This window comes from Jaculus jaculus, chromosome 8 (assembly GCF_020740685.1).
Source record: "Jaculus jaculus isolate mJacJac1 chromosome 8, mJacJac1.mat.Y.cur, whole genome shotgun sequence".
NCBI lineage: Eukaryota > Metazoa > Chordata > Mammalia > Rodentia > Dipodidae > Jaculus > Jaculus jaculus.
The window spans coordinates 121,547,281-121,568,513 of NC_059109.1; the positions used below are offsets into that span (position 1 = coordinate 121,547,281).

The window sequence follows — 21,233 nt, forward strand, 5'->3', positions numbered from 1 at the left end:
AATTTGTAGCTTTAATTGCCTATATTAAGTAATTAGATAGGCTACAAGTAAACAACTTAATTAATGCTTCACCTTAAGGTCTTGGAAAAAGAACAAAGCAAATTTAAAATCAGGAGATGGGCAGAAATAATAAAGATTAAGGCAGAAATTAATGAAATAGAAACAAAACAAAACAAAACAAAAACCAACAATCCAAAGAATCAATGAAACAAAGAGTTGGTTCTCTGAAAGGATAAACATGATTGATAAACCCCTAGTAAATCTGACCAAGAGAAAGAGAGAAGAGACACAAATTGGTAACATTAGAGATGAAAAGGCACCATCACAACAGATGCCAGAGAAATTCAAAAACCCATAGGGACATACTATAAGAACATATCCCCCACCTCATACAAACTGTAGCCACACCAAGGTCTACTGAGTCCAAGCAACTGGCCAGGTACTGTGCTCACTGCTTTGGCTACATGCTTCATTTATTGTAACAATTCATTTTTGACAGGAGGAAATTAGCAATGAAGAGGCTGATAATGTCATCCAAGACTGTAACAGTTCTTCAGTAGTGAAGGTGGATGTCAAATTAATAAGCTCATCGCCGCTGTGCACTGGGGGTGAAGAAACACTGTTTGCTCCCAAGCACGGCAGGAATTACAAGCAGGCTAGTACCATGCATACTTCTGCCTGGGAAGTGGGGCTGCTTCCTTGCCCGGAACTACAAGGCCTACCCTCCTTTGCTTATGGCTGCTCCTCCAGGCCTGGCTGCCTCTCCTATTCTGTGGGCATAGTTCAAGTGGCGGCAGGAGACCATCTGGAGCCTGAAAACACAAGGAATTTTATCTATGCTCTTACTGAACTCCAGAGCAAGTGCCACTGGTGCTGGGCAGTCCTACGGTTAGCCAAATAATGTTTAAATGTCAGGAACTGTGGTAGGTTTTAGGACTACAGCAGTGAAAAAGATGGAATTCCCTTTCTCAGGAGCTTTGTCTGGTAGTGGTGAGAGACAAGTAAGTGAGTAATGAACACGAGCATGTTAAGTTTTCTGACACACAAACCAGGTTAGAAATCTGAGATGACAGGAGCTGGACAGTGAAGGCTGCACAGGAGTTTGGTAGAACACAAGTGTTCTTTGCGTATAGTGGACAAGATGTATGAAGGCAGTGTCAAAAGCGTTTTCAGTCTGCATGAAAAACAAGCATCCTGCTTTTACATAAACCTCATACACTAGGCAGATTTAAAACAGATGTCATATATTTCAAGTTCATGTTTTGTTTAAAAAAATATTTTTATTTATTCATTTGTGGGCAGGGAAGAGGATAAGCATGCCAGGGCCTCCAACCACTGCAAACGAACTCCAGACACGTGTGCCACCGTATGCATCTGGCTTATGTGGGTCCTGGAGAATCAAACCTGGGTCCTTTGGTTTTGTAGGCAATTGCCTTAACTGCTAAGACAGCTCTCCAGCCCAAGTTCAAGGTTTTAATTGTGGAGCGAATACAGGACTCACAAAGTGGTGAGCTGGGACTCACTGCTCTTGTGTCCTTTGGCTGTATGACTCCTACAGTGGACCTAGATTACCTGAGTCCCTTCTCCTCCACTATGGGGATAAGAATAATGTCTAAATGGAGGAGAAACAGGCTTGGTAAGTGTGACCATCTTCTGCACACAAATATTATGATTTGGGCTCAGAATACTTCAATCTTTCAACACACAAGTAATGGATTCTTGTTTACCTCCCAAAGTCTCCTTACAGTGTGATCTGACCATTTTAAGCATAGATTTTCCTTGCAAATTATCCCCCCCCCCCCCGCCTCTCATCGTACAGCTTCACCCTGCTCTGGACAGCGCCTGAGCCTAGCACAGGCCACCTGCTGCAGGAGCGACTGCACAGCAAGGACAGAACTCGACACGGCGTGGTCATGGAAGCTATGCTGTTACTAACTGCTATTTCTGGTAACAGAGATTTTACTTTCCCAACATGCGGGTCTTTATTTCATTTTTATTTATACATACAGGTTTGATAGAGAAAGATTACATTTACAATTTTGACTCCAGACCATTCCAAACACAAATAAACTTGAATCAAGCTGCATTAGAGTATTCGTGTAGGTACACTGAATCCAGCTGCCTCTGAAATCTTGCAGCTGCTAAATGATTACTGATCAAAAGAACCACTGGCAGTAATACTGAGAAAGGGCAGAAGGAACACACAGGGATATTTCACTGTAGAAGAGACTTAAAGAGATTAACATATGGCTGGAGAGATGGCTTAGTGGTTAAGCGCTTGCCTGTGAAGCCTCAGGACCCTGGTTCAAGGCTCGATTCCCCAGGACCCACGTTAGCCAGATGCACAAGGGGGCGCAGGCATCAGGAGTTCGTTTGCAGTGGCTAGAGGCCCTGGCATGCCCATTCTCTCTCTCTCTGCCTCTTTCTCTGTCACTCTCAAATAAATAAATAAAACAAAACAAAATATTTTTTAAAAAAGAGATTAACATAGTAGCCAGTCTAAAGAAAGTAAAGTCCTATCAGAAAAGAAGAAAAAAAGAGTTTTGTTTCCCACCATAGCAGAAAGAAAACTAAATGGAACCCGTGAAGCTAATTTGGAGGAGGCAGAGTCCTGGTTCAGAGTCAGGCAATATCATCCAACAATAAAATGGACTTTCTCAAAGGTAGCATACTCCCCTTTCCTGCCGTGGCCAAGGACAGCGATGCTCCAGGGAATGGCACATGAAAAGCCTGCGCTGGTTTGTGTTGGGACTCCTTTCAATGCCAGTATCTGCCCTTCTATTTCTCTTCTAGCTGCTCTTGTCAAGAGGCCATTTACACAACATTTCGTTCGAACTTCTTCAACTCAGCCTACCAGGAAGGAGATGCCAGCTGGGCGTGGTGGCACACACCTTTAATCCCAGCCCTTGGGAGGCAGAGGTAGAAGTATCTGGCTTACGTGGGTCCTGGGAAATCCAACCAAGGTTCTTTGGTTTTGCAGGCCAGCGCCTTAACCACTAACCCATCCCTCCAGCCCCAGAAACTTGTTTTTAAAATGCAGCAAAGAGGGCTAGAGGGTAGCAGTTAAAAAGTGTTTGCCTACAAAGCCAAAGGACCCAGATTCAATTCCCCAGGGCCCAGGTAAACTAGATGCACAAGGTGGCACATGTGTCTGGAGTTCGTGTGCAGGGGCTGAAGGCCCTGGCGATTCCATTCTCTCTCAAATAAATAAATAATAAACAAACTTAAAAAAAAGCAGCAAAGCCTTCCACTTGTGGGATATGCGTATTCTCACTATAAGCACAATCAAACCCCTGAACACTATGCAAAACGAATATAAGAAACTGAAGGGTAAAGAGAAGAGGCAGGAGACACTGGGGCCATTAGGATCCAAGGAACAAAATGGTGGTTAGTTCCCTGAGATTATCATCAATGAGCAATTTTAGGGTTGGGCATAGTGGTGCACGCTTTTAATCCTAGCACTTGGGAGGAAGAGGTAATAAGACTGAGGAGAGCCTGGACTGGAGTGAGACCCTACCTTGAAAAACAAAACAGACAAAAAGCAATTTTAAACATATGAGGTAAGCAAGTTTTGCCAAAAAATAAAATTTTTGAAGTTGAATTTTAAAGTTAAAAAGTACAATAAAAGGGCTGGAGAGATGGCTTAGCGGTTAAGCGCTTGCCTGTGAAGCCTAAGGACCCCGGTTCGAGGCTCGGTTCCCCAGGTCCCACGTTAGCCAGATGCACAAGGGGGCGCACGCGTCTGGAGTTCGTTTGCAGAGGCTGGAAGCCCTGGCGTGCCCATTCTCTCTCTCTCCCTCTCTCTGTCCTTCTCTCTGTGTCTGTCGCTCTCAAATAAATAAATAAAAAAATAAAATTAAAAAAAAAGTACAATAAAAAATTACAATGAATGGAAGAAGAAAAAAATAAAAATAAAAATAAAAAACCTCAAACAACCCTCAGCAGACAGGCGTAATGAGGACTGAAGAGCTAGCCATTAGGGAACCTGAAGTGTAAGAGAAACAGATGAGAAGAAAATTAAGCAACTTCAGAGACTTTCATCACTATAACAAATGAGCTAATTCATTTGTGTTTTGGAAGGAAGAGAAGGGGAAAAAAATCTCTAAAGAAATTATGGCTGAAATGTCCCAAACTTAGCAAAAGACAAAAACCTACAGGTTTGAGAAGATGAATAAATTCTAACCAGAAGAAAGTTAAACAAAAAATCTATACCAAAATATCACAGTTAGATCTCTGAAAAACTAAAAGACAAATTAAAAAACAAAACAGCAGTGAGAAAGAAAAGACATCTGCCCATGAGGGAATAGCAGGCTGATGCTGCCTCACCAGAAACCAGGGGGAAGGAGGTGACACAGCATTTTTCAGCAGCTGGAAGAAAAGAACCAGTGTCCAGTACCTCATATCTATTGAGAATGCTTCAGAATGAAGAAGATATTTAGATATCCTCAAAGAAAACCAACAGGATCGTTACCTGTAGACTTAGTCTAAAATTGGCTAAAATAATTTCCCTAAACAGGTCATATTACCTGGTGTTGTCAATGCCAACTTAGCTTGTGAAATATATTCTATGATGTGTACAACAAAAATCACCCGATGATAACAACACTTCTCAAAACATATTCTATCATTAAATTCTCTTATTATAAACAACGAGATAATGAAAAAGTCCAAGTACCCTAGTGGAAGACAAGGAAAAAGGCAATAAAAAAATCAGAGGGTTGGGTCTGCAGGGATGGCTTAGCAGTTAAGGCATTTACCTACAAAGCCAAAGGACCCGGGTTCGAGTCCCCCGAACCCATGTTGGACAGATGCACAAGGGGGCACACATGACTAGAGTTTGCCTATAGTGGCTGGAGGCCCTGGTGTGCCCATTCTCTCTCTCTCTCTCTGTTAAATAAAAAAAAAAAGAGTCAGAAGAATGAGGAGATGTTTTTCAGTGGGCACATTGCATGCTGCCCAAGTGTGATGACCTGAACTTGGTTCCCCAGAACCCATGTAGAGCTGGATGTGCTAGTAAGTGTCAATAATCCCCATCCACCACAGTAAACTGGGAGGCAAAGACCAGAGTGCTGAGGAACTGTGTCTTCTGGACATGACAGAGCCAGTGCACTCATGAACCCTAGAGTCTGTGGTTGGTTGCACCAGACTGGGCTGGTCAGCATTCCTTGGGGCATGGCTGAGGGTTCGAGTCCCCTACTCCTCCCTGATAAATTACTGGCAGGTAATGGTTGCTGAGGGAGTGGGAGACATTTTTGTTTGTGGTATAGCTACTGCTAAGTTGCCCAAGCTCTGGTAAAAATAATTCCCTAACCACGCTCACGCAAACAACCCTACTTCAATTCACTGAGTCACCCCCCACCGCCACCAAATCTCCAAAAAACCCCAAAGACATCAAAGTAGAAGTGGGACTGGCTGGGAAGAAGGGGCTGGGAAGAAGGGGCTGGGGGGAGGGCGGACAACAAGGGAAGGTAATGGTGTAAATGTGATCAAAAAGAACATTATACACATGTATATTGTCAAAGATAAATGTAAAAAAATAAACCTCAGTAATACTGGTAGAATAAGACTTATGTGGGCTGGGGGAATGGCTTAGCAGTTAAGGCATTTGCCTGCAAAGCCAAAGGACCCTGGTTTGATTCCCCAGGACCCAAGTAAGCCAGATGTGTAAGGTGGTGCATGTGTCTGGAGTGTGTCTGTAGTGGCTGGAGGCCCTGGCACACCCATTGTCTCTCTCTCTCTCAAATAAAAATAAATAAATAAATAAAAAGACTATGCCAATTGTCAAAATCATTAACGAAACAGGATAGCACTACTCCACTGTTCAAAGGACAATTAACAAATACAAAGAGCGCAACTCAATGCAATCAATCTGGCAATTTAGATGAAACACACCGGGATAAGGAGATGACACAGTGGTTACAGGTGCTTGTTTGCTTACAAAACCTGCTGGCTGGGGTTTAATCCCCTATCCATCCACGTAACGCTGAGTTTCCCGAATTAAAATTTTGCTGCAGTAAAGGAAACGTGAAAAGGATAAAAATGATAAAATCCAGGATGGTGTTGTAGTCAGGTCTACACTGCTGGCAGAAAACACCCAACCAAGAGCAGAAAGTGAGGAAAAAGGGTGTATTTTGACTTATAAACTCAAGGGGAAGCTCGATGATGGCAGGGGAAAATGATGCAATGAGCAGAGGGTTAGGCATCTTCTCCTGGCCAACTTCAGGTGGACCACAACAGCAGGACCGTGTGCTAAACACTGGCAAGAGGAAGCTGGCTAAAACGCCAATATGCCTGCCCCCAACAATATACTGCCTCCAGGAGGCTTCAAGTCCCAGACTGCCACTTAGAATTCAAAACACCTAAGTTTATGGGGCACACCTGAATCAAACCACCACAGATGGGGGAAAAAATTGCAAATCACCTAGCTGACAAAAGACTAATATCTGGGCTGGAGCAGGCAGATGCCGGGGAAGCCTGCTCATAGGGGGCAGAATCTGTTTCCTTTTCTGAAGGCAGCAAGAGCTGAGGAGATGAACGTCTTCACACATCAGCCAGGAGCCAGGTGAAACCACAGAGGAATTGGTGAGATGTGCAAGAGGCTGCTTCCATGGTGAGCCTGATAACCAGCACCAGGGACATGGAGATAGACACTGAGGAGACTCAAAACTTATCAAAGCAGAAATACAGAAGCTGCTGGGAGCATAAGACTAATGCAGACTTAAAACACACCCACCACAGCTCAGGGCACTTTGCAGAAGGAGCCACAGAGTGAGAAGAAATATCTGAGGCAACGTATCACCTACAGTGACTGACTGCTGCTCTCACAACTCACAACCTACAAGCCCATGGTGAATACCAGCAACCTCACTGAGGAGGGCCCTCAGTGGAATGGGGGCAGGGAGGAGGGAAATGATGGCACAATACATGATGTGTTTATGCAAGGCTGCTACTTAATAAAAAAAAAAAAAGACTAGTATCTGGAATTTTCCAAGTGCTTAAAAAATGATATAACAGGGCTGGAGAGATGACTTAGCTGTTAAGGTGCTTGCCTGTGAAGCCTAAGGACCCAGGTTTGATTCCTTAGTACCCTAGTAAGTCAGATGCACATGCAACCAGAGTGCATCTGAAGTGGCTAGAGGCCCTGGCATGGCCATTCTCTCTCTCTCGCATACACACATTAAGTAAAAATAAAAAATATTTTAAAAAATGAAACAACAAAAGGTAATGGGAAGTATGCCATGCAGCACTTTACTGAACAGGAGATCAGGACGGCAGTGGACTGCACAAACCAAGGTCACTTTCCTAGTCATCAGGGAAATGCAAATTAAAACCACAACAAGGCAGCACTGCACATCCATCAGCATGGCTCACCACCTGAGGGTGACAACAGCAAGTACTGATGAGGATGGAGAACGGGGAGAAAGACCACTTATTGCTAGCGGCAATGTTGATTGCCCAGCTACACTGTTTGGAAAAATTAAAACATATAACTACCACATGACCTGGAGATGAGAATGTGTGCGTGAATGGTCAGAGGGAAGTTATACTCACTGAGTAAAAAACTGGGAACAACTGGACAAATGGTTAAATAAGCTACATCTATGCTACAGAATAATACCCAGAAAAAGAAAGAGAGAGGGGGGGGGAGGGAGGGAGGGAGAGGGAGAGAAGGAACAGGAATGAACTATGGTTGGTTCAGAAAATAACCTGGCAAATCCTCAGGGAATTACACTAAGTGAAAAAAGCTAATTCCCTAAAAGGTCATATTGTATGATTCCATTTTTGAGAAAAAAAAAAAAAAATATATATATATATATTTTTGAGGTAGGGTCTTGCTCTAGCCCAGGCTGACCCAGAATTAACTATGTAGTCTCAGGGTGACCTCGAACTCACAATCCACCTACCTCTGCCTCCTAAATGCTGGGATTAAAGGTGTGTGCCACCATGCCTGGCCTTCATTTTCTAGGTAGTCTCACTCTAGCCCAGGCTGACCTGGAATTCACTATGTAGTCTCAGGGTGGCCTTGAACTCAGGGCGATCCTCCTGAGTGCTGGGATTAAAGGCATGTGCCACCACACCTGGCTGGGATATTTTCAAGATGATAAAATTATAACAGTGGAGACCAGAGTAATGGTTGCCAGAGGCTGAGAAGAGGAGGTGGATGAGACATGGGTGTGTTTTCAAGATGGCAGCATGACTTCTGTAGTCATGGCAACATCTTGTGCCTTGAATTACCAAGCCAGCATCTTGACTGTGACAGCGAAGGATAGCTTTGTAAGATGTTACTCTGGGGGAAACGGTAAAGAAAGGACATGGAGGCTCTCTGTATTGTATTTTACAACTGCACCTTCAATCTGCAGCTATCTGAAAATGCAATCTTTAATTATAATAAAAATGCCACCAGCCTGTGTTTGAAATTTCTGTAATAAAACCGTGGCGATGAATCAAGTGCGGCAACAACAGAGCCCCCAGACGGCCACCAGAGAGAGCAGAGTTCTGTATGGTTACCAGCACAGCGAAGCCGACTCACCGCTTGTTTCTGGAGGCCGTCCAACTTGTCTTCAGCACTGTCCTCTTTATCCATGCTGCCTCTAAATAAAAGTCATCACAGACCACTTAGGAGTTATAGGCAAGAAAATCCACTCATCACTGACTAAAATGAACGACCATAGAGCTCTTCTTCTACAGCCACTCAAACTCTTAGTTCTTCCCCTTCTTTGCAGAGACCCTGAGACCGAGAGAATCACACCAGTGTCTTCACTTCTGTGGGCCAGGGCTTTGGTGTGCCTCTAGCCGTGCAGCCAGCTCCAGCCTCTTGATGTGTTCAGGCTCATTCAGAGGTTGGCTGCTCAGCGATGTCACCACCAGCAGAAGGTGGTTACAGCCCATCAAGAGTGGTTTGCGTAGATAGGTAATAAGAGAATAAATCCCAGCCTGAAAGCTGTGCTAACAAGTGATGCTATGGAAGCTGCCTGTGCCCAGCAAGGACCACAGCTGAGCCTTCCCACAGAGTCACTAGCACTGGGCAAGAGGCCCTTTCTTGGAAGGAAGCATTGCTCAACTGCTACAACACACTATTTTGTCCTCTCTACCATCAAGCTTGTGACTAGGTTAGCTGTCTAATGCCTACCGTTTTTCAGAATCCCTTTAAAATTGACCTTGAGACAAATACCTCTGTGCCAAATATGCTTGGCCTTGCTGCCTAGGCCTAGGAAGTAGGAGGATTTCCTACCAACAATGTTTAGCTGGAAGGAACAGTCACTTCGCAAAAACACAAGCGTTGGGCCACACTCAGCTAACCTTACTTGGATGTTCTCTAGAACCAGTGATTCTAACTAATATCAGGATCACTAGTCCTTTTAAGTGCATTTTTATTGTATCCACAGGAGAAGCCTTTGGGAAAACAACATAATGACAGCTGAAGTGTTCACTGGGTCAACCAGCTTTTTTCCATCTGGCTGTGCTCTGATGAGCAGGTCTGATGTACAAAACAGTACTTACTACTTGGGGTAGAAAAACCTGGCCAAGAGCTTATGAAACACAAGCTAAGAGATAAATGCTCTTTTCCAAAACTGTGTGTCTTTTGGAGACCTACAGAATTTAGCTGTTACTTTAGCTTTTCTGAGAAATTAAACATTTTAGGGGATGTTTCTACACTTATACAACCTCCTCCAACAGGCTAAAATGACAGTCAAGTGGCTCCTAAGTCCATTTTCCACACAGGCCATGCAATATTTAGACAAAGCTGGCATTCGAGCTGAGGAAGTTTACAATCAGAGCCTGTACTTGCTGCGCCTCTGCTCAGTGTTCTGTCAGGTGTTAAGAGGCATGAATTTTTCCACAGAGTCCTCCGATTAGACGTGACAGTGGGCGGCGTGTGACGTCAGGGTGGATCTGCGAGGCTTCTCACCTTTCGGGAACGTCTGAGGTTCCATCCGCAGCACTCTGCTCTGCAGACAGGGACTTCTCATCTGGCATCCCGACTTTCTCCAAGAAGCAGAGTGCTGGGTCTGCCCGCATGGCATTGTACCTCTCATAACCTGACAATGAAAAGTATCAGAAGTCATGCCAGGACGCCCCAGATCTGCCCTGGGCCCTAGATAATCATTTGTTTGTAAGCAAGAAATCAAGAGAAAGCAAATGCAAACAAAAAAGCTTATTTGGGGCTAGGAATCCTTTGAGGCCTCCTAAGTGGGACAGACCCCTGAGCAGTGTCTCCCTACGACCGGAAGCTTATGTGAACACTCGTCTGTGAAGAGGCGCAGTTCTCGGCAGCCGGCAGCAAGAGGAACCCAGTGAGCTGCTTTTCCAGCCTCTTCCTTCTCGCCCTCAAGTCTGGAGACCTGTCATGTGCTAAATGGGCCTTTTGTCCTCATACCTCAACCCAATACTATGTGTGAGAAAGGGAAGCTGACCTAAACGGGCTATCTAAGAGCGTTTCCAAGATCCAAGATCTAGCGATTGCAAGATAATAAGAATTCTTTCTTTTTTTTTCCCCCTCACAAATGAGGTCAATCTCTAGTTCCAGAGTGCGTACTGAAATCCCGTGTAGGCAGTGGAAGGGCTGCATGCAAGTGGGAAGAAGACCTGACGACTTTGCTGAGTTTCTCCTCCTACCTTGGCCTGTTTTCCTATCACTGCTGACGCCCGGCACCTTCATCTGTAGGCAGGTATTTCCCAAGAAGTGGAAGGGCTTTCTCTCTCTTTTGAAGGTATTTTTAAAAATTTTTATTTATTTGTTTGAGAGAGAGGAAGAGAGAGAAACAGAGGGGATGGGCCTCTAGCCCCTGCATACAAGCTCCAGGGGTGCATGGGTCACTGTGTACATCTGTTTTACATGGGCCCTGGGGAACGAATCGGGGTCCTTTGGCTTTGCAGGCAAGCGCCTTAACCACTAAGCCGCCTCTCTGGCCCTGAAGGCTACTTTCAATGCAGGTGAATCTTCTGTCATACACCCATGACAAGTACTGTAACACCGTCACTGAAGCACGTGGCTTGAGAAACCGCAACCCTTGTTGGCTCAGGCTGGCCTGGAGTTCACTATGGAGTTTCAGGGTGGCCTCAAAATCATGGCGATCCTCCTACCTCTGCCTCCCGAGTGCTGGGATTAAAGGTGTGCACCACCACGCCCGGCTTTTTCTTTTTTTTTGGAGGTAATGTCTCACTCTAGCCCAGGCTGACCTGGAATTCACTATGTAGTCTCAAGGTGGCCTAGAACTTATGGCAATCCTTCTACCTCTGCTTCCCACATGCTGGGATTAAAGGTGTGCACTACCACACCTGGCTAACCCTTGTGTTTTTATTCACGTACTCTTTACCACAGTGACCGGGCTAGTGGAAGCCTCTATGTCGAGGTGTGGGCTCTCTAGGAAAACAATCCTGATCATAATTCTATGCCGGACATCTAGCTCAGGGCCTGACACTGCACACACTCAGCAGACTGACTGGATGAGCCAGTTTCCTAGATTCTTTTTCTTCTTGAGGAAACCCTTGCCATTGTTTCTACCTGTCCCTCCTCATCAGAGAGGGCACTTCAAAACAGTGAGATGGAGAAAACCTTGCTTCTCTGTCCCGTCAGCATCAAGCATCACTGTCCATGAGCGTTCCATTTTCACACGCTCTGCTCAGCAGGCCATGAAGCCGGTCAGGATCCTCCCTGTGTCCATCCAGCTAAGTACCTAACCTGTATACTATCTCTTGTCAAGTGTGGGCCCCACATCTGGAGACAAGATTCTGCAATTAACTATAAAGCTGGAGGCAAGGAAGAGTGAGTGATTTGGTCCTTACATTGCCCTAACAAGTGTCCTGGAGAAAGAGACTAGTAAGAGCTGTGATCACAAAACAAAGAGAAGCAACAAAATGACAGGCCCTTGGGGAAGTGGAGCCTGCCTACCTCTTTCTTTTTAAGCTCCCCTCTCAAAGCATGAGCTAAAACACTAAAATCCAAATCTCAAGGAACTTTCCTAAATCTAGTTTGGCCCAAATGGGCCACTGTCATTTAATGCAGCTGAGAGCTGTCAAGACCAAAGTTTGGGCTAGGCTTGCCCTAGGGGCTTCTTGCTGCAGGCTAAATTCACAACCCAAGACTTAACCTGTTCTTTTGTTGTTGTTGTTGTTTTAAGGCAGGGTCTCACTCTAGCCCAGGCTGACCTGGAATTCACTATGTACTCTGAGGGTGGCCTGGAACTCACAGCGATCCTCCTACCTCTGCCTCCCATGTGCTGGGATTAAAGGCATGTGCCACCACGCCTGGTGACTTAACCTGTTCTAATGGCTTGTGGATGGAACCTTTTCATTTAAACACTCACTGGTAGTCTGGGGTGGACTGAAATATTCACAAAATCCCAGTCTATGAAAAGTTGTGAGTTTCCTGACACAAAACACAGCTGCCGTGTTGTGGTATACACTTAACCAAGGCAGGGGAGGGCAGCTGCCACGTTGTGGTACACACTTAACCAAGGCAGGGAGGGCAGAGGTGCTTTGGGATGCCGTTCCTGTAACAGCTGGCAGTTCTTGAAGGCAAGAGCAGGATCTTTAGACAGTGCCAGAAATGAAGACAAAGGCACTTATTTCAGTTTTTCAAGATACATGAAAACCTCCTAATCCCCTTTAAGCTCTTGGTTAATGTTTCTTAAAATATTAAAGATTGCCCAGACCATCTTCTTATGATTACATCTTTACACCAATATGGCTAAAGATACACTAAGAATATGTACATTTCTGTCGATGACCTTGGGATTATGCACACATGATAAAAGGCTAAAACCTAGCATCTTCCCTCTTTGATTTATTACAAGCTCCACTCTGTGCCAGGCACTAGGGCAGACGCCAGGACCATTAGGCACGAATGAGAGGGGTACAGTCCCAGGTCAAGTGCAGAAGCAAGTGAGGAAGATAAAACACTACGCAAGTTCTGTGATCACAGCTGCCCTTTGATGTTTCTCAGTAATACATCCATAGTACTGTTACCAGACACATTCATCTGGTCAAGACTCCAAGTGGAGAGGTTCCACTTTCTAGGAAGGACTGGACAACAGCATTGTTTTGCAGAAATATACAGAGCTTAGGCAAAAGCTGCCTCATTCACTTTCTCAGGGGAACTGATCCAGAAAGAAAAGCATTCCTAAAATACACACCATGCTTGAACACGCCAATGAGAAGGGACTTATCGGCCTCAGCATCCCACCAATCCACTGGGATCTCCATGTAGTCAATGTCGGGCAGAGGCACATCCAGCTCCCTGTAGAAGGAAGGGTGTGCACTCAGAGCTCCTTCCACACAGACACAAACAATGCAAGAGCTACTGGCCCGACCCCGGTGTTAAGTCACACTCCACGTGGAGATGCTGAAGCAGCAGCAAGGAGGAGTCAGAAGGCTGAGTGTGGGTACGTCTTAACCAGGACGCTATGACCGACTCTCCCGCATAGCTACTTAAGCACATACCCTCTATTTCTACACTCCACTTGAGACTGAAGGGCAACTTGGAAGTACCCCCTGCAGACTCCATTGGGTAGTTTGTTATTTTTGGACATTGTAGGTGGGGTGTGTGTGTGTACGTGTGCATATGCATGCATGTACGTGTGTGCTCTCCACTTTGCCGAGACAGGATTTAAAACCGGACTTAGAGCTTGCTGATTTAAATGCTAGCACAGCTACTCAGCTTGCCCTGGGGAATTCTGTGACTCCACATTCTGATTTCTGAGATGACTGGCAGGCCATCATGCCCACCCAGTGTTTATGTGTCCCAGGGTTCTGAACTCAGGTCCTCATGCTTATGTGGGAAACATTTCACTCATGAAGACATCTCCCCAGCCCTTCTGTTAGGAAGCTCTGAGTGCGTCTTAGTTGAGAACCACAGCAAGTTGTTGATCATCTGCTGGCAAAACTTTCTCCAAATACTTGAACACATACATGATCAACTGCTTAAAATAATGTCCAAATCATCTTGCTTCAGAGTTGTCCCAGTACTGTCAGGGATATAAAGAAGGCATTTCAGAAAGCAAGTGGCCTGTTGGGTCAATAGTGACCACAAAGTGCATGGTTTCTGGCCAAAGAAATGAACTTAAATGTGTACAGAGTACAGACATGCAGAGGTTAGCAGGCCAGTTCCATAAGTGAGTTTCTGTCCATGTTCCAAGAATACACCTGATCACTTAGTTCACTGCTCTTGTTCACGTGAGAAATTCTTGATGTTTAAAGCTTTGAGGTTTGCAGTGGGGAACACCTATCCGGATGGCTCCTGTCTCCTCCCCTCTGTTCGGGATTGGGACGGCTTCTCGGCAGAGTTTAGGAACTATTCTTCTACTAGGCTCCTCTTACTGCTGACACAGCCTGAAAGCCCCTTGACAAGGACTTACTAGTGTTCTCTGGACCCCAGCTTTCCAGAAATCCACGGCTCTACATGTACACTAAGACAGAATGGGACCAGTAAGTAAGTGAGCGAGAAGGCGGGGTGGGGGAGAGGGGGCAGAGACTCATCCTGTCCCTCAATCAGGCAATAATGCTGTTATATAATAGTAACATTACCCCATCACTTCCTACATGTCTAAGAAAGCTCATGATGGGAGATGAGTAAGTTTAGATTACTTCTTCCAGGTAACATTTGATAGAAATTAACAGGTTGAATTACTGCATTTATGACTAAACTTGAACCTTTCTACCAAATACACACCACCTCCTTAACCCTGCTGGGAATCACTACAGTGACTCTTAAAAGGTATACCATGGGCTGGAGAGATGGCTTAGCGGTTAAGGGCTTGCCTGTGAAGCCTAAGGACCCCGGTTCGAGGCTCGGTTCCCCAGGTCCCACGTTAGCCAGATGCACAAGGGGGCGCACGTGTCTGGAGTTCGTTTGCAGAGGCTGGAAGCCCTGGTGCGCCCATTCTCTCTCTCTCCTTCTATCTGTCTTTCTCTCTGTGTCTGTTGCTCTCAAATAAATAAATAAAATAAAAAAAAAAAAAAAAGGTATACCAAATGTTAATAGTCACTGTGGAAAACTAGTCCTGGTGACAAGTGGCCCCAGGTGGGGCTGCCTATGCTCCTCTGTCCTTTAGTGCTTTATGACTCTTATAGCCATCAGCACGGCCCAGGGGGAATGAAAGAGAAGAAAAATCATGGCCCCAGGTCCGTGATTTTAAAAAATGCCCAAATGTCTGGCATTCTCTGGGAATGAATGGTGCTCAGGGTGGGGCAGAACACAGCTCTAGGAGACAAATGACTGGAGTGGACAGTCCTGGAATGGAAAGACAGGGCAGCATGTGGATGAGCCAATGGGGTGTTCAACATGGCATGAAATCAGAACCCTCTGGGTTACGAAACAGCTGGGAGAGTGGTGGCCCCAGTCCCTGAAATTTTGGGAGACTCCCACAGAAATCTACAGCTTTGGAAACACTAAGTTACATAAACCACAATCCAAAATATACAAAAACAGCAAATAATATGATCATCAAATAACTGGGATTCTGGGTAAAAGTTCATCTCTATGAGGCAGATCAGGGCTATCAAAGTAGTTGACACTCATTCTACAAGGGTTACTTAACGTAGAGAAATGACTTTTAAAAGCCTTTCATTTATTTGTACATGACTTGACTAAACCCTCTTTTACATACCTGCCTTTAACACTGGGGGGCCAAGACCAATGCCTACCTGGCAGGAGTCCCCTCAAACGCTCTGTCAGCCGCTTCTCCCAGGATTTCTGCTTTGAGGTAGTACAGCATCCGGACTCGCAAAAGCACCCTGTGAAAGATGAACACATTAATGCAAACACATTGGAACCTATGGCTTCAGTGACCACGCCTCCAGCTCAAGCCAGGGAAACGGACATTCCTGTGAGTGAGTCACATGAGGGAACCTACAAGAAGCACTGGAAGAACATACCACCGTGTGCTAATGGCAGATGTTACCAGGGTCATCCCTGTTTTACCCAAGCAAACCACCATCTCCTCAGTTACCTGCTAGGCCATCCTAGCAGGTGAGACCCCCAAGGCCCCAGCCCTGTAGGTGCTGCATCAGTGAATACACACCCTTCATAAGGCCAGTGACCAGAGGCAAAGCTGGCTTCCTGTGTGACTGTTGAATCACGGCACTTTCAAATAGTCTCACCTGTACTCAGTGAGATGAATGATTACATGACAGGGTTTATTGTAGCTCTTGCTTGTGTATGTGAGGTATGTGGGTGTATATGCGGGTGTGTGGTGTGTGCATGTGCCCCACACGCTCACCTACGATGGCTGGAGTGCAACGTCAGGTATTCTGCTCCATCACTCCTCCATCTGGTCCGTCTTGTTTTTGAACCAGGGTCTCTCTCTCTCTTTTTATACTATTTTTGGAGCCTGTGAAGTTCCATAAATTCTTGAGTCTGTGCTCCCTTGTGGAACTGGGGTTACAGGCTCACATGGCCACACCCGGCTATTTTAACTGGAACCTGGAGATCTGAACTCGGGCAGTCTCAGGCCCCCTCAGGACCTCGTGCTTGCACAGGAAGAACACCTAACTGCTGAGCCCGGGGCTGGTTTGTCATGGCACTGTGTCTTTTCTCCTGAAGTACTCACACTCTCTGACTCTGCAAAGACTTTAGCTAGTATTTGTTGGACAACTACTATGCACCCCGCACCAGTGGTGAGGTTCTACAGGCACCTAGAGAAGGTGAAATGAGACCAACCGTAAGAAGGTCTGAGCGCAGATGCTATCAGGCGGGAGCCCAGGCTGTGTGGAAACACAGGATGACGGTGCCCTTGGTGCGGATGTCACCGTGAGGATGGTCACGCTCAAAGTAAGCAGCAAGGAAGACGGGAAGGACACTTGTAGTCTACTCGCTCACTACCAGTCAACAGTGAAGGTCAGCCATCAGAGAAATGGCTGTGTACAATGACAGCACTTAGCTGACCTTCAGACAACTTGCATAATAAAAGGGATCACAAACACTATGCACACACCCTCATCATTAAGAAAAAGGAATGCCTTTAGTCCCAGCAGTGGGGAAGGAAGCAGAGGTAGGAGGATCGCTGTGAGTTTGAGGCCACCCTGAGACTACATAGTGAATTTCAGGTTAGCTTAGGCTATAGCAAGACCCTACTTTGAAAAACAAAAAAAGAAACAAACAGACAAAAAAAGGAAGCAGGGAGTGGTGGTGCACACCTTTAATCCCAGCACTCGGGAGGCAGAGGTAGGGGGAATGCCATGAGTTTAAGGTCACCCTAAGACTACATAGTGAATCTCAGGTCAGCCTGGGCTAGAGTGAGACCTTACCTCGAAAAACAAAACAAAACAACAACAACAAAAAACCCAAAAAAGGGAGGAGGCCGCGGCATAGTCACCTGTGTTGGTATTGCACAGATACGCCTGCAAGATCCAGAGGGACAGTGGCTGCCTCTGGAGAGGATGACAGGGGTAAATGGGGATGGGGAGAAAACTTTCTTTTGACAGAATTTTGTAACACACATATATGTGAACCTATCCAAAAGAATGCAGGGTCAATGGCTCTTTTAGGTATAATTTCTATTAGAGCTGGCAGAATATGTCACTGAGGCCTGGCTCAGCAGCAGAGAGAGAATATCCTGACGGGCCTTCATGACTTAGGCAGGGAGTGAATTCTGACCACGCTCACACTCCAGATCCCTGCACCCTGTCTTTGCAGACCTTGCATGGCACATACTTTAGGAGCATCTCTGGGGGGGGGGGGGGTCCCGGAAGCCTGGACAGGATTGGGAGGGGACCACTCACTTGTTGCAGTGTTGTTTGAGGTGTTTCTTGTACCCATCATCATGCAAGACCACCTCGGGGTTGCAGGTGGCCAGCCAGTCTGCATTCTTGAGCTCTGGGAGCAGCAGCTGGTTCTTTGTCTTCTTTCCTTTCCTCCCTCTGGGGACAGGCGCAGACAACCCTGCAATGCAGACAGCGTGGGCATGTGGGTGAGCAACAGGGCTTCAGCGTGCGGATTCGATCAGGGCTGGGCTGGGTGCAGAGCAGCTGGGATAGGTATGGCTGGGTGGGTGGCAGGCCCTTGTCAGTGTACAGGTGTAAGCCAGTCACTAAGATTTAATGAGTACTCTGTGAGACCCAAGAAAGGGAGAAAGCCTACACCTTTCGCACTCTTTTAATTTAGTAGGGAGAAGGAAGATTTGACATGAAACATGAAGGAGAGCTTTGGTGAAGCCCAGGGAGGAACATCAGCACAAGTAACGGCAAGACAGGGTCAGAATGGTGAAATTATGGAGGCAGGCCAGGGAGTAGCAGAAGGTGTGTCTCCAGCTCGGGGGAGAAGCCCGAGAGACTCAGGTAAACAGACCTCATTTGGGAAACTCAAGACAGACCACTTGTCCTTTAAAAAACATGGGCAAGGATGACGGAGAGGGAAAATGGATGACACAACCCTTTCACCCCTGACCTGAGTGGTTCTGCAGAGTCTGGGACTGCCCATCTTTGGAAGGTGTGATGAGTTCCCAAATGAAACTCTTGATCTTCTCATCTCCTTTATAATGCTTGACACAGTATACCAACAGAGCCCGACAAATCATCTCCATGTCCTTCTCATTCAGGTGCCACTTGAATCGCCCGTGAGTCAGGATGTCTTTCCATCGGCCCCAGCTTATGGTGGGAAGACAGAAGGTGTTCAAGAAGGGAAGGGCCACATCCCCTCCACACACAAATACCCCTCCACACCTATACCCCCTTCTACACACACACACACACACACACACACACACACCCCTCTACACACAACCCCCTCTCCACAAACAAAAACACATACACACACACACCCTCCACACAGGAGGAAACATGAGCCAAGATGCTTCAGTCTCCTATGGGTCTATTAATCATCCCAACGACTTTGTCCTGAAAGGCCTGTGAGGGGACTACCTCCCTATGGCACACCATTGTCACTAAGGTAACCTAGACATTGGTCCACATGGCTGCTATATCGCTAGAAGCAATGCACCAATGTAGCAGGAGCAGAGGATTAAGTCTGGAACTGAGAGAGTTTGGCTGCAGTAAGCTCTACCCAAACCATGCCTTGATCATAAAATCTATTCACTGACTTCTTGTACATACTGGGTTAGAAGCATGAAGTCAGACTGAGGCTTTCAGGACCCCACAGTGAATTGGGTATCACCACTGAGGAGGGCCCCAGGCAAAGAGGAGCAGGGGCAAGGTGATAAAAGAGTACAACATCTTAGTGGGAAAAAATTGGAAGTCAGTGCCAGGCAGTATCACAGCATCAGAGATCTGCTGTGATCAGCAGCTGAGAATGTCCTGGCACCTCTGCACTGTGGTAGCAGAGCACACAGCGATGGGACTCTGGGTAAAACAGGACACGCTCTCTGGCTCCACATCCTATGAGCCAATAGCTGGAGGGGACTGGTGAGGCTCAATGCACAAATCTTAAGGACTGAAAAACAGGGGGGACAAAACCAACAGCAGTGCCAGGACCGAGAAGAGCCCGTACTCACCCGAAGATGAGCAGGTTCTTCTCTACCCGGAAGCACTCGGCTCGGAGGTAGCGCCTGGCTTTGTCGTTGAGGCGCCTGGATCTTGTGGGCCTTTCATCTGAGTCACTGTCTAATTCTGAAAACTCCATGAGCTCGTCCTCCTCAAACGAGTTGTAGTGTTTGGTCTGCTTTCTCACGCGAGGTCGATCGATCACTAAGCTTTCCTAGAAATGGAGAGGATCATGGGCACAGTCAGGCCCATAATTCACTAACAGTCTGCTGCTGCTCCTCGGGGCACACCTGGAAGAACCCTACAGCCATCCGCTGGCAGGAGAAGTCTCTTCACAGCATACCTGCTGCCTCCATGACCACGGGACAAGCGGAGGGGCTTCCCGGGGACTTGCTCAAGCTGTGTTCCCTGGCCCTTAGTGCTGCCCACCGCCATCTGTTGTTTCTGCCGTCATTCTAGCAGGCAGGTCCCTCCCTCCAGTGCCCAGAGTTGCAGTGGAAGACCGGAGTGGTAGGCTCCAGCTGTTCTGCCCGCATGCAGAGAGCAACCTGAGCTCTAGAGACAGAACAGGTCATAGAATTCCATCTGCTCAGCAACCTTCTGAAGACAAACACACCCTGCTGCTTATCTGTCTCTGCTCCTATCTGCTGGACTTTTGTCTTGTGCCAAAAGGCAACATTCTTGGTTTTGGAATCTCACTTTGATGGGTCCTTCGGCCACACCACCGCTCCTTCTCTCATTCCCCAACTTCTTCCTGCTCTTCTTGCTAGGCCCAACGCCCTGACAACTCTATGTAGCACAGATGGGCGACTCCTGCCTCAGACCACTGCAGACAGCCCCACTGCTTTTCCTGCCTGCAGGGAACACGCTCGTGCTTCCCCTCCTTCCCATGTCCTGCACACAGGGCGGCTCTAGGACCATTACACCATAAGACACTTCAAGCAGGTTACTGCATAAACTCAGAATCTTCTTAAAATAGCAACAATAATTACAGAAATTTGGGTTAAGAAAACACAAGAAGTCCCACAGAAAAACAGTCACGGCTGGGTGCTGACTTGGCTAGGTGAGCAGAAATTGTCTCCCAGGTTTGTGGGTCCGTGAGAGGTCAGGGACAAAGGAGGGAAGCTAACATTTTAGCGGTACCTCACAACTGGTCAGGAGCCAGTAACAGTTATAGTCACAATGTGTAACCATGCACCCTGCTGTAAGGGCTTCAATACCTCTTTCATTTGTCTTGGTAATGTCAAGGGCCTTGACCAAAGGCATCCTCTGGTTTTAGTCCAGAGGCCATGGTCTCTCCTATATATAGAAACAGGAAGACCTAAGACTCAAAGAAGCAGAGGTAACAGGTAATGCCAGACGTTTTCCCTCCGACATGCTTTTGTCTTCTTCTTTCTGGCTATCAGAGGTGAGAAGAAGTGCTCAGAGTCAAGGTAAAATAGTCACAGACCTGGGATGAGACAAGAGGCTGTCCTTTATCTGTGCGTTAGTCCTGGCTCTAATAAAGTTCTAATAGCTAACATTTACTGAGGGCTGTCTATAGGCTAGGCATTTTGTGGCATGTGTGGTAGTTTCAATGCAGGTCTCCCACAGACTCAGGTATTTCATTAAAATCGAGTTTGCTGCTGCAGCCCTTAGAGCAAGCAGACTCCTGCGACGGGTCACCAGGGGCGGGTGAGAATTCCAGCCTCCAGGCCCGCAGAGGGGCTTTGAGCTCTGGCTGTGCTGGCTTGTGGTGCAGGCTGTTTGGTGATAGCTCTCTGCTTGGTTTGTGAATGGCAGCCAGCTTCTCCCAT

At 46.6% G+C, this 21,233-nt stretch overlaps 1 protein-coding gene across 3 annotated transcripts in view; it reads right to left on the minus strand.

Moving 5' to 3' along the window:
• The window catches only part of Chd6 (chromodomain helicase DNA binding protein 6), a 199,330-nt gene that overhangs the window by 30,898 nt on the left and 147,199 nt on the right, over positions 1-21,233 (minus strand). For all 3 annotated transcript variants that reach the window (XM_045156931.1, XM_045156929.1, XM_045156930.1), the window contains exons 21-27: positions 19,449-19,651; positions 18,386-18,585; positions 17,722-17,881; positions 15,646-15,735; positions 13,137-13,240; positions 9,911-10,040; positions 8,531-8,591 (exon numbers count right to left, since the gene is read on the minus strand). In XM_045156931.1, the coding sequence (XP_045012866.1) occupies positions 8,531-8,591; positions 9,911-10,040; positions 13,137-13,240; positions 15,646-15,735; positions 17,722-17,881; positions 18,386-18,585; positions 19,449-19,651 (948 nt within the window). The remainder of the gene's footprint in view (positions 1-8,530; positions 8,592-9,910; positions 10,041-13,136; positions 13,241-15,645; positions 15,736-17,721; positions 17,882-18,385; positions 18,586-19,448; positions 19,652-21,233) is intronic.